The sequence below is a fragment of the Aspergillus stella-maris genome, assembly GCF_047715825.1.
Source record: "Aspergillus stella-maris strain CBS 113639 unplaced genomic scaffold BDV14scaffold_37, whole genome shotgun sequence".
NCBI lineage: Eukaryota > Fungi > Ascomycota > Eurotiomycetes > Eurotiales > Aspergillaceae > Aspergillus > Aspergillus stella-maris.
This window is the reverse complement of record NW_027396831.1, coordinates 1-15,558: the sequence shown is the minus strand read 5'-3', so window position 1 is coordinate 15,558 and position 15,558 is coordinate 1. Positions and strand designations below refer to the sequence as shown.

Genomic DNA, 15,558 nt, shown 5'->3' with positions numbered 1-15,558 from the left:
AGTCGTCTTGCTCGATAAATACATGTCACCGGCCGCTTGGTTGTATTTTTTCTTGGTAGAGTAAGTAGAGATTAGATACGCCCAAATTTGCTAGATTCATTATACAACAGCCATAGAAGGGACATTCATATCCCACAACCCGCAAAAATCAAAGTTCGTATCAAGCAGCTGAAATTCTGCAAGGGAGGGCGGGTCATAGAACATTGAGACGTCTGGGATATCCGGGTACTGGACGTCGGACATGGTCTGAGATGGTGGAGGCAGGTGTGGTATGGATGTCGATGTCGACGTTGATGCCCCTGGTGCCGCCTCCATACGTCCCAAATGTACCTCTGGCGTCGAAGCAGATCCATCCTTCTGCATTCCATTTGCTTGTCCCTTCAAACCCAATATATCCCTCGCAATAACCCCAACCTCCCGATAAGTCCTGCGTCCCATACTCCAAACCTCCCCCAAAACCTTCAAACTCCCCATACTCAATCTCACCCGTTCCCTCGCCATCTTCAACTCAGCGCCTTTATAATAAAACCGACAAGCCGCCAAGTGCGCAATAACAAGGTTCGAAATCATGCAGATTATAAAAGGCGTATGCGTTTTTATGTTCGTTGGTAGGGTGAGTAACTCGTTGAATTCGTCGATTGCGCGCAGGACTTTGGCTGTGTGAGTTTTGCAGGAGGGACTGTTGCAGCCCCGTAATGACTCGGGTGGGGGAGGGGGTGAGCAGTGCGCTATTGCTTCTATTGGGCTATAGGAGAGGGAGGATTGTTGGCGGTGGAGGTCGACGACGTAGCTATCGCTTTATTAGCAGTATTCTGGGGGGGTTGGATTAGGCACGTACGTCTGAATAAGCATATTCGCCTTGAACAAAAGCTCGTCCACAGTCCCGTCCTCGCGAACGAGGTTCTTCTTTGAGGGATGTAGAAGAGATCGCCATGCTGTTACTGTGGCGTCGGTATTCCCGCTTATCCAGGGTGCGTTAGCGATGGTCATTTCTTGTCGAGACATCAAGGCTATATCCAGACCGCGGGTGAGGCCGACGAGTTCAGCGAAGGAGGAGAACGTTCGGTCTTCGTCGTCGAGGAATTCGCGCATGTCGTAGTCTGCTAGGGTTCGTGGTCGGGGGATATCCTATCATCATTAGACCTGTGAAGAAATCGAATTGCAGGATAGAACATACGCCGCACTCATAAGCCGCCTCATCACACGGTAAATCGGCACTCATCTCCAGCCCGCTCGTCTTGAACGGAAACGTGCTCGTACTGCCCGCGATATGCGCATCTGTCATATAGACCTGCCACCATGTCCGCCGCCAGCACTCTTCCAGCAGGGTATCGCCGCTCCCAGTCGCATAGGCATACTCCTGCTTCTGCATACCCAACTCCAAAGCCAAAGCAATCGCCTTGTCGAGAAATCGAAGTGCCTTATCCGGTTCATTTTCCCAGTATGTAGCGATAGAAAGAAGCAAAACGGCTTGAACATCGAATCCATTCGTTTTAGTGGTACCCCCTATACTCGAGACAGCCCTCTCGGCCTCGCTCTTGAGAGCCTCGGATAGATCCGACCGCGCGTATATCGCCCCGATATACCGAATAACAGCAATCAGCGTCTCAAGACCCTTTTCATCGCTCATAAGTCTCTGCTTCAATGCCCATTTCGGTAATGCACATGGATGCGCAGCATGGAATGAAGTGTAGTATTCTGCAACGAAATGCTCGTATAGCGATGACTCAGTGGCGTCGCTGAGCGGGACACTGGCGCTCGATGGCTCCGACGTGCTCCTGTCGTCGTCTGAGGCGGATTGAGATGTTGAAGAGCGTAGAGAATCAGGGAAAGAAGGCAGTGGAATTTGTTCCGGATGAGAAGTATTCGATACCCCCTGCAACGGTCTCGTTCGCCGCCCTCCACGCCGCGACTTCATATACGTGCACTGTAGCCCCTCATCGCGACATCGGGCGCAGATCGGACTTGTCGCATCGCAGCGGAGATGCTTTGAGCGGCAGGGTACGCAAGCGAGGGAGACTCGCCGGTTTGATGGCGTTTTGTTGTTCATTGGTCTTGAATGTGAACGTAGTGAGGTGTTGAGGATCTCAGCTGAGGTTGGACAAAGCGAGGGGTTCGGGATTTGAAAATGCTGTGGCTTGGCTTGGGTTTGCTTGCAGGTGATGCCGAACACCCGGGCAGAGCTGAATACGAGGTTCCTTTTCTTATATCTAGCAGCTGAATGAATGTAAGAACTAAGAAGAACTAGGAATACGATCTTAGAGTCATGGTGGGTCAATGCAGGGCCCTTTCGATCGCGTCATTCTGCTGTGGTTCCACCTGCTGTATAGGGCTGTCGGCCGAGTAGTAGTATATAGTATAAGGGACTATAATAACATACTATGGTATAGTGCGATGCAGAAGATTATTCAAATTGATTGCATAGAGATTGTTATATCCAATTATGTTGAATTTTGGTGACCTTGAATATGAGCTGGTGCTTGCGGTTATATATATGTCGCAAACATGATTACCTACCGAAACGTTGAGAAGGACTGCTGCCAGGAACCCAAACGCTACACCTACCACATAACCAACCCCATCCCAGCCACCAACGACATTACCAAAACCCCTAGCATTCCCTTAACAGCCGCCCAATCGCCCCACTGTCCCAACAACAGCCTCGACGCAGCCCCCGTCTCATCCGCACTCTCCGAGTCCGAAGTCCCGTTACCCGAACCTGAAGTAGAGTCCGAATTAGACCCCGTCTCTGTCGCAGTAGACGTCTCATCGCTAGAGGTAGAGGTAGAGGTAGTAGTAGAACTTGTGTTCGTACCATTATTCCCAGAATTATCCTCATCGCCTGGTCGATGGACAAGGTAGATGGGACCCAATTGAGTGGCTGCAACAAGTTCGCGCCGGTCATCGTCGTCGATTGTATGTGTTGCTGTGCGCGTTGGCGTTCGGGGAATGGTAGAGGTTGGGTACCAGCCTGTTCGGGTGGAACCTTGCCAGACGAATGTTGTGCTTGTGAGGTCGACGTTGCTGTTTATGGTCGCGAACGCGGCGTCGCAGGCTGTGGAGATGGATTGGGAGGGGAGAGTCGAGTAGCAGATGCCGTTGCGGCCGACTGTCATGGAACTGGTTGCAATAATTAATAGGTGGGCTTGTTGGGTTGGAGTAGGGTGTACCTCGGACAGCAGGCAATTGCGGTTTCGCTAGGCTCGAGCAATGCGGCGAGAGCATCGTGGTATCCTAACGCCCGTATATTATCCTCAATAGCGTCAGGGAGGTTATCAAAGATATCGAATGGGTCATCTGAGAGTGCATTGACGGTGAAGATCCCCGTGGATTCTGGGTCCGCTGTACCAGACCGAGAAGCAGCACCAACAGACTCCCATCCAGAGGGACAATTCACACCAGGAGACCAGTAGGGGATGTTCCGCTGATTGTTCAGGTAGTCATCGATGAGGTCCGCGTTTGTCGGCTCGGGAAAGCACGAGTCGTAGGTGGTTGCAGGGCACGAGACGAATTCTTCAGGGAGGTCGGGGTCCTCGGTCTCCGCGTAGTAGATTGCCGGACTGGGGGTGCAACGGGATGAGATATATGTTGCAGGGGCGGTGCCCCAGTTTGCAAAGGTCCAGCCGACTGTGACGCTTGAGGAGGGCATGTTGGTATGTATATCTCGTCAGGTAGATTTAGTTGTGGAGATGACCGGTTGCTGATGCAGTGGGTCCGATGGTTTCGAGACATTCTTATAGCACAAACCCGCCCCAAACTTGAGCCATCAGCCCAATTGAGAACATTGTGTCTTGGTTAGGCAGCAGAAATACCGCATGCAAAACAATGTCCTTTGATTGAATGGTTCCAGCAAACAATCGTACATGAAGTGTACATGTAGGACCGCGATGCGCTCCCCGCCACAACAGTAAAGCCTCGGCTTCGATATGAATGGCTGATGCAGATGTCAAGACCTTGGATGAAACGCGTTCTCAGATGTGCCTTTGTCTAGGTGATGCTTTCTGTTGGTTGATCTGTAAGCCCACGTCACTTGCGTAACCTTGACATCCTTCGTCCTTGGCAAGATGGGCTTTGGGGTAAGAAACTTGGATTCCAATTTGGACGTACAGGGAGGTAAAATACGCCTGGTGTCAGGCAGCGGTATGCGAGGGGTCCGTCTGCGATCGATTGGGCCTTCTCAAATCCCGTACAACTTTGGAGGTGTGGATGACGACGTTGTCGCCAAGATATGAAAAGAAGGAGACAGCAAGAAGGATCTCCCCTCATTGTGGCTATGTCGGGGCATAATTGTTTCTAAAAGAGGTCAACCAAGGTTCTGATGCGGGGTGATGTCTCTTTGTCGATCGGACTGTTATGGGGGAGCCTGATGGGTATCTTGGGACCCTGGGAAAATATGAGAAGAGAAGCTCAGTAATACATCACCAGCTCGGAAGCTAAACCAGCAACATCGTAAGCGATATTCTACTTTCCTCAACCAGGAACTTCTCAAGCGGAAGTCCGAACAAAATTGGAAGAAAGCCAAGAGGAAGGGTTGTGCGCCAGAACGTAGCTTGAGAAGGGAGCGCCCCCCGTCACCGACTCCCACGTGCTCTATTGCTCCTTCTGGGACATCGAGTAGTCGCTGCGCAATTCTTTGCTTGGGCAGATACAATTTCGGCTCACAATTGTTCCATAGCCCGATAGTCTAGTGCTGTCGGCGTATGAGCATCAGATAAGGGTGGCTCACAAGAGCTGTACAGGCAATGACCTTCTAGTGGACGATGCAGTCGTCGCAGGGTGGGTTTTGATATGCTATATACATCTATCGATAGCAAAGCATTATGCGCGATAACAAGTTCCACTGCTATCAGGCCCTCTGCAGCTGCCAGGTGGTTATAGTCCCAGGTGGCCAACGACGCCGCATGGACGGCATACTTCAACCAGGACCCGGGTCACCCAAGTTTGTTCATCCCTTAAGGTTGAAAGCTCAACATAGGAGACTGCAATCAGCTTCGTGAAGGTCGCTAGAAAGATCACTCCGACAGGAGACAAGGCGCTACCATCGCCAAGTCACCGATCCCACGCGAGGGCATCAGACTCACCTAAGCGCAATTGTGTTGATTACGGCTCTAGGAGACTGGTCGATCTTGGGCGGGCCGATTCAGCATCAAGATGCCCACTAACTCTCCGCTAAGTCTCCGAGACCATGTTCTGGAAAACAGCAGGAAGCCTGGCTTCGTAAGCTTGTTTCGGACCTGTTGTCTATTGGCTTCCTATTCACAAGGGCAGACTTGATGAAGATGGGCTACTGAAATCACTAGTCTTGCGTGCTTTTACAGTGTGTCTACATGGGGATCACATCGCGAAAGTTCCGAGGGGAAATGGAAGGTTGGCTGTCGTAGCCCCTGAGGCTCCCCTTTCCTTCAAGCGGCTCTCAACTGCTGTCTCGAAGGCCCCTGCAGGAGGTTTACCCACCACGTCAAGGTGGGCTACTCAGAAGCAGATCGCCCCTTAGGCCGATAAGCTTGTCATCTTGTCTCAAACTTAGGTACCAAGCTGTTGTTGCCCAAGTGACCGTCTGTTTGAGTGTTCGATAGCGCACGTTTGACTAAACGGGTGTCGTTGTTTCAAAGGAATAGGGGGCGATGAGCCAGGGGATACCGTAAGGAGCCCAGTCACACAGCCACGAGGGCCAGTGCGATCGATTTGGAAGCGAGATTATCACCCGGACGATGCGACAAGAAACCTCGGCGAGCTTGTCATTTGTAGCTTCAAAATCAATAGTTCTAGAAAAGTCGTTCCACGGGAAGTGGACCGGCGCGTGTGGCACGGGCGGGTCGTGATGGGTCAATTGGGGCTGAGGCTATTCAGGGTTCCAGTGTTTGAAGGAAGATCGAGAAACAGCCCAAGGCGTCCAACCAGTTGCAGAGTTGCTTCATTTTTACACTATCAATGACAGATTAGCAGCGAGTCAGGAGTCAGGATTGTCGCACAAGGCTAGCCACGCGTCTGCATTTCATAACAAGCAAGCATGCCTGAGCAATATTTCTCGCGATGTCGAGGCGTCGCACCCCTGTCCACGTTACATTGCGGCGCAGACGAAAGGTTGGGAATTTATAAGCCAAAAATAGGATTGAACACTGACAACTCACCATCAATAGCTTGAAAATGTTCAAATTCAACCCCAACATTCGGCACTTCTCCAAGCTCCAGTCAACCCACTCTTCACCGTTTATCGGGGCCAACTTGGAGACGGGACGAAGCGTAAGGTGCCCCCATTCAAGGATCGACCAGAGTGAAACGGATTATTGGTGGAAATTGGAATGCGGGACAGACATGTTGCAGATTAAAGGCAATCATTACTTGGCTAGGCTCGACTCGGTTATCGGCACGCATCTTGAGCCAAAGAGGGATATGATGGCCGGCATGACCCAGCTTGAGTAGCCTTTCACCAGCCTCAGCTTGTTCTTTTCCTTGTCTTTTTGCTCCACTCCTGCGAACACACTGGTTGATCCTGCCGCTAAACAACGCCATCCGAGGACACTGTGGTACTTCTGCTTCAAGGCTCGAGGCTGTAGTTGTCTCCGCGTTGGGCAATGCATCACTAGCCGCAGAAGAGCTGACATTCACGGGCAGGATCTCCCGAAATTCGACTCGACCGTTGATGCTTGTTGGTCGAAGCTCTGCATATCCAGCGCTTATCATCCTTTCAACCCTCATAAACTGCATAAGGGTAATGGGGCCAGGACACACAGTTAGCCACTAGGGCCTCTGCTGCAGTTAGTCCGAAGCTGTGGCTTCTGGAGCTTGTCACCAGCATATAGTGAGATGCAGCCCATTTCTTTCATCATCTGTTGAGCCCGTCTCTTAACACCCAGGGCTGTTTCCTTCTGCGCCCTTCCACTGACCACACCCTTCGTACCTGCCGAATCTCGCGGTCGGCACTGCACCAGAGCGTCCAATGCTGCAACCTTGAAGCTGTCAATCATACGACTTTGCAGCCATGACGCCCAGCCCGAGTCCAAGCCTTAGCCGAGAGGCATCCCTGGTAGACCCCGCCCAGAAAGCGACGCCCTCCCCGCAACAAGTCGACCTGGAGAAAGCTGCCACAGCCACCGAGACCAAAGTGCCACCGCGACCAATATTTCCAGTATCAGATATCGATCAAGGCATCATCGGCTGGGAAGGACAAGACGACCCCAACAACCCTCAAAACTTTGCACCCTCGCGGAAATGGACACTGCTTGTGCTTATCAGCCTCGTCTCGCTGATCTCACCGCTGGGATCGACTGTTTTTTCTCCGGCGCTGACAGACTTGGCTGAGGACTTTGGTGAGACTGACCGAACGTTGCTTTCATTCACTGTCAGCATATACTTGATTGGATACGTCGTACGTCTGAACAACCCTTGTGTTCGGGTAACGCTAACTCGACCAGCTCGGCCCATTGGTCTTTGCCCCGTTGAGTGAAATCTATGGACGGAGAATAGTTATGAGTGGCGCCAACTGGTTTTTCGTTGTCTGGCAGATTGGGTGTGCACTTGCTCCTAATATCGCCAGCTTGACTGTGATGCGATTCCTCGCTGGCTGTGGGGGTTCTGCGTGTCTCACTATTGGTGCCGGTGTCATTGCCGACCTGTTTCCTGTCCACCAACGTGGGGTGGCTACTTCTCTTTGGAGCCTGGGACCTCTTCTGGGACCCAATATCGGCCCGATTGCTGGTGGCTTTATTGGTCAGAACCTCGGATGGCGATGGGTGTTTTGGATTCTACTCATCATTGGTGGCGCCCTGTGCCTTGGGATGGAATGCTTTAATCGAGAAACCTATGCCGCGGTTCTCATACGCTGGAAAACGGAGAAGATGAAGAAGGAGCTTGGACGGACTGACTTGCGCAGTGCTTACGACCTACAGGGCAACGGTGTCTCGGCTTTAAGAGTCCTGAAGCTTGGAATGAAGCGACCGCTGATACTTCTCTTCAAGTCCCCGATTATACCCTTCTTAACGACTTATGTAGCGCTGATATACGGCCTACTGTACCTCTTCTTTACCACCATCCCAATGGTCTTTGAAGGCCAGTACGACTTTTCCCCCGGTATCGCAGGCCTCGCATACCTCGGTATCGGCATTGGCTTCCTTCTCGGACTATACATCAGCGCTGTCACGAGCGATCGGATTCTCTTGAAACTGGCCGCCAGGAACGGTGGCAAGCACGAGCCGGAGATGCGCCTGACACAACTTCTATTTTGGGCTTGTATCCTACCAGTTAGTTTCTTCTGGTACGGCTGGTCGGTAGAGAAAAGGACGCACTGGATCGTTCCTATTATCGGTATGGCGCCGTTCGGCATCGGATGTATAGGCGTTTGGATGCCTATTCAGATTTACGCGATCGACTGCTACCCAGCATATGCAGCCTCTGCGAATGCCGCAATGACTGCCGCGAGGTCGTTGGTCGGCGCGTTGCTGCCTCTTGCAGGTCCGCAGATGTTTGAGACATTGGGATACGGCTGGGGAAACTCGTTGCTCGGGTTTTTGGCATTGGCTTTCGTGCCTTTTGCCTTTCTCTTGCAGCATTTTGGGAAGAGGCTGCGCGAGAGATTCAAGGTTGATCTGGAGAATTAGGGGTACATTGAGGAGTACGTTGGTACATACGTTAGACTTAGAAAGATCATATTTACGGCCCTGAAATAACGTCACGATTAGACTTTTTCTCCGATTGCCCATGGTATTCCTACACCCTACACTTCCCAGGCTTGACCCTTGACGTTTGCAATGATCTACGGTCGGACTTGGTACCCACGTTGTTAGGTTGTCCCTTCTCATGCGGTAGTCTTCCCATTCCCTGAGTTTGTGGGACTGCACAACGGCTGGAACAGAAAAAATGTCATATCGTACCTCGGTATCTTTAGTATTGCAAGGTGCCACGGTAGGTGGTACGGAATTTCTAGGCAGGGGGCCGCACTGTACACGAGTTCTCGGGCATGTTTGCGACACAAATGCCGCAGCCTCTTAGACTGCACTTCCACTGGACAGGTTCCTCCATTTTTCAGACCTCTGTCGCATTCAAACGGTCCCTGAAGGATGTGAACACCGCTATAGTCGAGAGAATACGACATGGCAGCGCAAATCCCAACCCAAAGGGATCTTAGTGGTGACACTGAATACAAGGTCTCGATGATTTGCGATTTTGAGAGGCTCTGGCTTGACGGGCCCCATGCTGGACCAGGGCCTGTTTTAGCGTTTGGTCCTTTTAGGCTTTGTTGTTTGTTTGATGGGCCCAGAGGTATGTAGAACGTTCAGGGGCTGGTTGAGGCTTAGGTATATATAGGAGGGAGAACCCGGAACTGCTAGGATTGTTTGCTGTCAATCATCTAACTTTTTGTCCTTCGTTTCCTCATTTGCGCCAAGGGCTTTACGATACTCCTTGGTATAGCTGTCCATAACCAAGATGCACGTCAAGTACCTCGCTCTCCTTGCGCTCTCCTCGGCGGCCGTGGCCCAGGATTGGTAGGATGATGATGCTATGGATTCCGTGGACTCAAGCGGGGTAAATCCCCGATTACAGGGTTAATGTCCTCTGCTTACAACGTCGACTTGGTCCAGTACCCAGCGATGTCTCCGACGACATCATATTTCCAGACGAGTACATGGATAACTACCATTCCGACATCGAAACCACCAACGACGTGAGCATCTTCTCTTACGATGACGACGACGACGACGACATCTCACCTGGCTACTCCACCCAGGACTATGGTTCCGAATCAACCTTCGACATCGACAATTATGAAGACGAATACTCCTTCAGCAGCGGAAGCGGACCATTCAAGCTCGTCCCCGACGACATCGCGGCCCAACTCATCAGCGCGCTTCCGACATCCGTCTTCTCGGAACTGATGGACCCGAGCTCCCTTGCATCGCTTGAGAGCGAGGTTGACGAGGGAAAATGGCCTGCTTGGGCGACTGACCTTCCCGAGGATGCGAAGAATTACCTTGAGACTGAGTGGGGCGTTGAGGTTCCTGCTGCGGCGACGAGCGGTGCCAGCAGTGGCGATGCCGGACACGCCAATGAATCGGTCTCTAGCAATCACCGGGAGAGCAATGAGGGTGCGGCTGGTATAGTGGACCCCTCTGTGTTTGGATCTATTGTTGGTGCAGCTGGTGTTCTGGCTGTTGCTCTTGCGCTGTGATGCCGTGCCTCGAATAAAGAGACGGGTTCTTCTTGTTTCGCATGAATGGGTTACAGGGTGGATGTGCTTTGTGTATGTTGATTATCGATGGACTGTCATTCATTCCTTAGTTCTTGACGTTTAGCGTCGCTGTAAGCGATGCTAAAGTAGGACCTGTGAAATTATGAGTTATATCAGGAGGCACTGGATCGATGATGTCTTCCGGTCGTAGATGGGCTATATAGTAGCCTGTGCTACGACTTCTGATACTTAGGTGACAACGAAACCCTATTTGATTCGCACCCGGTTGACAGAGGAGCAACGAAAAGATCTCATCCAGCTATCACTCTACTTTTTACATTTGACAAATCGTTGGCCAGAACCGGGACCCGAAGCCCGTACAGGCTCAAGCGAAAACGATGTTGGCTGAAGCAGTGAAAACGGTAAAACAAGAGAAATACATGGGTTGGGGTTGTCGTCGTTTCTTATACTGAATGTATTGTAATCGTTTTTTACTTACGGCATATGGGGGAAATGTCTTAAATACCACTGTCTCCCCAAGGACATTGCTGGCGAGTAAATCCTAAAATTGTATATGTCCTTCACTAAACATGGAACTTGTGGAAGGCATCTATCTTTTGGCTCTTGCGGCCGTCGCTATAATCTTAATACTCCATCGCCTGATCCGCGCCATTTTCTCGTGGACCACCATGCCAATATCATGCTTTGGCAATTGGAGTATCCGTCATATTCTTCTGAGCTACCTTGTTTATCCAAGGCTTCCAGTGCGGCTATTAGGGATTGACACACTCTCCCCGCTGCGGATTATTCTTTTGATTCTATTCTTTGCTGGAACCGGTGTTTGCAACTTTGTTTACATTAACAGCCTTTCGGAAGCCTCGCGGCGTGCTGCCCAAATCTCCCTGGTGTTGCTAATTCCCCTCTTTTTCTCGGGAGGCCGAGAATTCCCGGCACGTCTGCTTGGAGTTTCTCTGGAGACATATGGTTTTATCCATCGGACTATCGGGCTGATGTCCGTTGTTCAAGCGAGTGTACATGTTGTGATTTAGCCTCACCCGTCGGTTACGAGCTACTTTCCAACGTAGTATAGTTTCGGCTTTCTGCCGTATATCTTGCCAGTACAAATCAGGATCCAAGGCCAGGTCTTGTTCGGTATCCTTGGCCACCATGTGGTTGTTTAGGGTTACCCTCCACTCAATAGTATAGTGGAGAGAGGACTGAGGCTCTTTATTATCTGTCGCTAAGTAATCCCACTTGGTGTCCCGGAATATATTTCCCCTATTTGATAGAGTTTGGCGAGGAGTAGACCTGTGGCCTTCGTGATTGGGGGACGGGCTATATCCGAGTGGCGTTTGTTCCCGGCTAAGGTAACCAGGGGTGGGGGCATACGAAGGGGTGCGCTCCCAAGCGTGAGGATAGTGGGACTGGGAGGTGAAATCACCTAAGGGGCTCTCCCCTCCCTCAAGGCAATATATGCCGCCGATGAGCCTGGTAATAAGAGCTTGACTGTTAGCTGGGAAAGCGGAGTCTTCCGTCTCATTTCTAAGTAAGGAACAGGGGACTGATGCTAACAGGCTGTATAGTATAAGAAGCAGGGCGATATGGATTACACCACCCATGCTGTTTGTTTGTGATGGTAGAAGCGACGTGACAATGGGCGCACCTTACAATGCAGGTATGTTGGTGTGGACAGCGTGTCAGGAACTGGAACCATGGTCAAGTTTGTTCTATTTGCACGGAACATTCCAGATTGCTCGGGCCGGGCCGAAAATAATTCCGACCCCTCCAGTCCCATGGAACAAGACATATTCTGGAGACGACTCCATTTCGCCTTGTTGCTTTGAAAAGCCAAGAATAATAGTGACATTCAGTCCACAATCATATATTTTAAGGTCCATCTTTCGCGTGTCTCCCCGCGCTATTTAAGTCTATTGCTGTGATAAAAAGAGCAAGAACAAACTCTGACCCATGTCTTCTAGGACGGGAGAAAATAAAAATGCGATTGGTGCACACTAACCAGCATATCCCTGTTGTTAAGCCACGCCAGCTCATCAACGAGCGGGGTCGTGAAGGAAAACAGGAGCTGGTGTTTGCTTACAGTCAGTGATAAAGGAGGGAGCGGCTCTGTCGTTCTCTTAAGCAGCACTGTTGAGGATACCCCGCACCAACAATCTGACTTCTGCCTCTTGCGAACCGCCCTTTAAACTAGTATCTTGCATTCCCCCTCCACATATGTGAAATTCATTATTTGATGCTACCACATTCCGGATATTGTCATTTACTACCTCCATAAGCACCATGAATAACCCTCGCAGAACGTTCACCCACGGCGACTACACTGTTGGCTGGATATGCGCTTTACCGGAATCTGAGCTAGTGGCTGCCAGGGCCATGTTAGACGAGAAACATCCAGTCCTTCCGGCAATTGATCCACATGACTCGAATTCGTACGTCCTTGGAAGAATTGGTGACCACAATGTCGTGATCGCTTGCTTGCCGGCAGAAACAACGGGCAAGGTGTCTGCCGCTACCGTTGCTAAAGACATGATTCGCAGCTTCCCGGCGGTTAGATTCGGGCTCATGGTCGGAATTGGGGGTGGAGCACCATATTATGGCGCCAGAGTAATAACTAATCGATTGAAAGTCAAAGAAACGGAAGATTCCGAAGACTCGGAAGAGTCAGATGATGACCCAGAAGACATACGGGACATACAACTTGGTGACGTGGTGATAAGCCTCCACTCCAAGTCTTTAGATGCTGTTGTGCAGTATGATTTTGGGAAATTGTTGCAAGAAAGGAAGTTTATACTTAGTGGTGGCAGACTAAACAAGCCCCCAAGCATTGTCCTGAGCGCCGTTGCCCACCTTAGGGCACAGCATAAGATGGAGGGGCATTAAATCCTCAAGACACTATTAACTATCTTGTCAAGTTATCCGTTGCTCGCGACAAAGTTCCATCATCCAGGGTCTCAAAAGGACTACCTCTTTAAGCCAGAATTTGTTCACCAGGCTGGGAAGAAGACGTGTAAGTCTTGTCGCAGCCTCGAAAGCAACCTCGTGAAGAGGGGTATTCGGCCCAATGACTCTCCTCGATTACATTACGGAACCATTGGGTCGGCGGACCAAGTGATGAAGGACGCCCTCCTAAGGGATGAATGGGCAAGGGAGGAGGGTATTATTTGTTTTGAGATGGAAGCTGCAGGTTAGTACAACACTCTGCAGGGGATGAAATTTTAGTATCTTACTCCTAACTAGGACTCATGGACTCATTTCCCTGTCTTGTCATCCGAGGCATCTGCGATTATACTGATTCCCACAAGAATAAGGTCTGGCAACCGTACGCTGCGGCGACAGCGGCATGCTATGCGAAAGAACTCCTTCACGTTATTTCAGGGCAGGGAGTCATGAGGATGGATCCAATCGAGCAAAGTATGTGGAGTTCACCTATCGCATCCACGAGGATGGTGTATTGACTGGGTTTCAAGTTGAAAAATCCGTGCGAGAGGTTCAGTCCATTGTCAAAGACACAAGTGCCGCAGTCCAGGACCTCAGCACTGGAAGCAGGCAGCGCAAAGTCTTTGACATGCTGCCCTACGCAGAGGGCTCGAGTTTCGATGCGTCTGATGCTGAGCATGAAGCAAGATGCCACCCTAAGACGCGGGTTGATTTGCTTCGTCAGATCATTGTATGGGCGGACGACCCAAGCCAAGAATGTATATTCTGGTTAAATGGCATGGCTGGAACTGGAAAGTCAACCATTTCTCGGACAATAGCTCATCGCTTCAAGAAGAGAAACCAACTTGGTGCCAGCTTCTTCTTTAAACGCGGAGAGGGTGAGCGTGCTAGCGCCAAGAGGTTCTTCACCACTCTTTGCGCGCAGCTTCTGCTTCAAATTCCCGCACTAATCCACCATGTTGAGTCGGCTATTGATACCGATCCATATATATCAGGGAAATCGATGAAGGAGCAGTTCACCAAGCTGCTTCTTGAGCCACTTCTCAGTCTGGATCAAGATGAACCCACACCAACTGTGATTGTGATCGATGCCCTAGATGAATGCGGTGGTACGGATGACATACAAACTATACTTCAGCTTTTGCCGGATCTGCAGAAATGTAAATCTAGGCATATCCGAATATTCGTGACAAGCCGCCCTGAATTCCCAATTCGTGCTGTCTTCGAACAAAGTAACAATCATCGATACCTAATCCTCCACGAGCTGTCCGACATAGTGGTTGAAGAGGACATTCGTGTCTTCCTAAGGGACGAATTTTCTCGGATAAAAGCAAGCCGACAAGTCTCCGGTCCATGGCCAGATGATGATGTTCTTGAGACTCTAGTCAAAAGAGCAGTTCCATTGTTTATTTCCGCGTTCACCATTTGTCGATTTGTGGATGACCCAACATTGCTTCCAGAAGATCGCCTTTTAACTCTTCTTAAAGATCCAGCAGCAACTTCTGGTTCTCAAATGGACAAAACATATTTGCCGGTCTTAAAGCAACTCTTTTCTAATGCAGATAACCGCAAGAAAAAGCTGCTGGAGCAAGAATTTCAGGATATAGTTGGGGTTATAATCCTTCTTGCTACTCCACTTTCAGTTAATGCTCTGGCACAGCTGACAAATAAGTCACCAAGAAATATTTCTAACCACTTGAATGGATTCTATTCGGTTCTTAGTGCGACCAAAAACCTTGACTCGCCGGTTCGGCTACTGCACTTATCATTTCAAGATTATCTTCTAACAACGGAGGAAGGCTCTTTCCGTGTCAGTTCAGAAAAGACACATCAGAAGATAGCACTGCATTGCCTTGGCGTAATGAAGAACGACAAGCATGGTCTCAAACGCAATATCTGTGATTTTCCAAGCTATGGGACGCAGCACGTGGATATTGACCGCCAGACTGTTGATCAGCATCTTTCTGCGGCTCTGCAATACTCCTGTCGGTACTGGATATACCATTTGCAGCAGAGTGAAGGCCATGTCTCAGAGCCAGAAGTTTTTCCCTTCTTGGAAAAACATTTCCTTCATTGGTTAGAAGCACTGAGCTTGATGGATGTTATATCTGAGGCAGTGGGAATGATAGATATGCTGCAGCGGGCTCTAAGCGTAAGTCTCTGTACTGTCCATGCTTGGGTAATAGCTAACACCAAGAATGTAGAACAGCACCGAAAGGATCGCCAGCTTTCTCTATGACGCAAAGCGATTCATCCTGAAGAACGCTTATATAGCGAGGCTTGCCCCACTTCAACTTTACTCTTCTGGGCTAGTATTTTCACCAATGCAAAGTCATATTAGAAGAATGTTTTCTAATAGCAGACCCGAACGCATACGCATAATACCAGAAGTGGAGGATTATTGGAGCCCAGGACTACAAACCCTTGAAGGCCATTCG

General features: G+C 50.2%; 7 protein-coding genes across 7 annotated transcripts; 4 read left to right on the top strand and 3 right to left on the bottom strand.

The window, feature by feature from the left end:
- Window positions 1-58: 58 nt before the first annotated feature.
- On the bottom strand, window positions 59-2,240 carry BDV14DRAFT_80877 (putative C6 transcription factor). The gene is made up of 3 exons (XM_073777575.1): window positions 1,178-2,240; window positions 839-1,128; window positions 59-790 (listed from the first exon to the last, which is right to left on the bottom strand). The coding sequence occupies exons 1-3, from the start codon at window positions 2,048-2,050 to the stop codon at window positions 100-102; spliced, it is 1,854 nt and encodes a 617-aa protein (XP_073626819.1). The 5' UTR covers window positions 2,051-2,240; the 3' UTR covers window positions 59-99.
- Window positions 2,241-2,423: 183 nt separating this feature from the next.
- Window positions 2,424-4,203, bottom strand: BDV14DRAFT_175645 (uncharacterized protein). The gene is made up of 3 exons (XM_073769110.1): window positions 4,108-4,203; window positions 3,171-4,001; window positions 2,424-3,120 (listed from the first exon to the last, which is right to left on the bottom strand). The coding sequence occupies exons 2-3, from the start codon at window positions 3,647-3,649 to the stop codon at window positions 2,562-2,564; spliced, it is 1,038 nt and encodes a 345-aa protein (XP_073626818.1). The 5' UTR covers window positions 3,650-4,001; window positions 4,108-4,203; the 3' UTR covers window positions 2,424-2,561.
- Window positions 4,204-6,202: 1,999 nt separating this feature from the next.
- On the bottom strand, window positions 6,203-7,089 carry BDV14DRAFT_80842 (uncharacterized protein). The gene has a single exon (XM_073777574.1). The coding sequence runs from the start codon at window positions 6,706-6,708 to the stop codon at window positions 6,259-6,261; it is 450 nt and encodes a 149-aa protein (XP_073626817.1). The 5' UTR covers window positions 6,709-7,089; the 3' UTR covers window positions 6,203-6,258.
- Window positions 6,983-8,597, top strand: BDV14DRAFT_190584 (MFS transporter; the record flags this gene model as incomplete). Its single annotated transcript, XM_073771357.1, has 2 exons — window positions 6,983-7,369; window positions 7,416-8,597. The coding sequence occupies 2 exons, from the start codon at window positions 6,983-6,985 to the stop codon at window positions 8,595-8,597; spliced, it is 1,569 nt and encodes a 522-aa protein (XP_073626816.1).
- An 826-nt stretch (window positions 8,598-9,423) lies between these two features.
- Window positions 9,424-10,165, top strand: BDV14DRAFT_201341 (uncharacterized protein; the record flags this gene model as incomplete). The annotated part of the gene is made up of 2 exons (XM_073773740.1): window positions 9,424-9,482; window positions 9,541-10,165. The coding sequence occupies 2 exons, from the start codon at window positions 9,424-9,426 to the stop codon at window positions 10,163-10,165; spliced, it is 684 nt and encodes a 227-aa protein (XP_073626815.1).
- A 1,827-nt stretch (window positions 10,166-11,992) lies between these two features.
- On the top strand, window positions 11,993-13,179 carry BDV14DRAFT_80808 (uncharacterized protein). The gene is made up of 2 exons (XM_073777573.1): window positions 11,993-12,057; window positions 12,145-13,179. Exon 2 carries the CDS (start codon window positions 12,464-12,466, stop codon window positions 13,061-13,063), a length of 600 nt encoding a protein of 199 aa, XP_073626814.1. The 5' UTR covers window positions 11,993-12,057; window positions 12,145-12,463; the 3' UTR covers window positions 13,064-13,179.
- BDV14DRAFT_175632 (uncharacterized protein) lies at window positions 12,946-15,558 on the top strand. Its single transcript, XM_073769109.1, has 3 exons — window positions 12,946-13,367; window positions 13,421-13,594; window positions 13,651-15,558. The coding sequence occupies exons 1-3, from the start codon at window positions 13,295-13,297 to the stop codon at window positions 15,357-15,359; spliced, it is 1,956 nt and encodes a 651-aa protein (XP_073626813.1). The 5' UTR covers window positions 12,946-13,294; the 3' UTR covers window positions 15,360-15,558.

Bases quoted from the DNA above. Each gene is read 5' to 3' on its own strand.
- BDV14DRAFT_80877 (XM_073777575.1), bottom strand. From the start codon at position 2,050: ATGAACAACAAAACGCCATCAAACCGGCGAGTCTCCCTCGCTTGCGTA. The intron at 1,129-1,177 runs GTATGTTCTATC...TAATGATGATAG, and splicing joins AGGCGGCTTATGAGTGCGGC to GATATCCCCCGACCACGAAC. The intron at 791-838 runs GTACGTGCCTAA...ATAAAGCGATAG, and splicing joins GCGAATATGCTTATTCAGAC to CTACGTCGTCGACCTCCACC.
- BDV14DRAFT_175645 (XM_073769110.1), bottom strand. From the start codon at position 3,649: ATGCCCTCCTCAAGCGTCACAGTCGGCTGGACCTTTGCAAACTGGGGC. The intron at 3,121-3,170 runs GTACACCCTACT...TATTGCAACCAG, and splicing joins GCAATTGCCTGCTGTCCGAG to TTCCATGACAGTCGGCCGCA.
- BDV14DRAFT_80842 (XM_073777574.1), bottom strand. From the start codon at position 6,708: ATGCAGTTTATGAGGGTTGAAAGGATGATAAGCGCTGGATATGCAGAG.
- BDV14DRAFT_80808 (XM_073777573.1), top strand. From the start codon at position 12,464: ATGAATAACCCTCGCAGAACGTTCACCCACGGCGACTACACTGTTGGC.
- BDV14DRAFT_175632 (XM_073769109.1), top strand. From the start codon at position 13,295: ATGAAGGACGCCCTCCTAAGGGATGAATGGGCAAGGGAGGAGGGTATT. The intron at 13,368-13,420 runs GTTAGTACAACA...ACTCCTAACTAG, and splicing joins TTTTGAGATGGAAGCTGCAG to GACTCATGGACTCATTTCCC. The intron at 13,595-13,650 runs GTATGTGGAGTT...CTGGGTTTCAAG, and splicing joins GATGGATCCAATCGAGCAAA to TTGAAAAATCCGTGCGAGAG.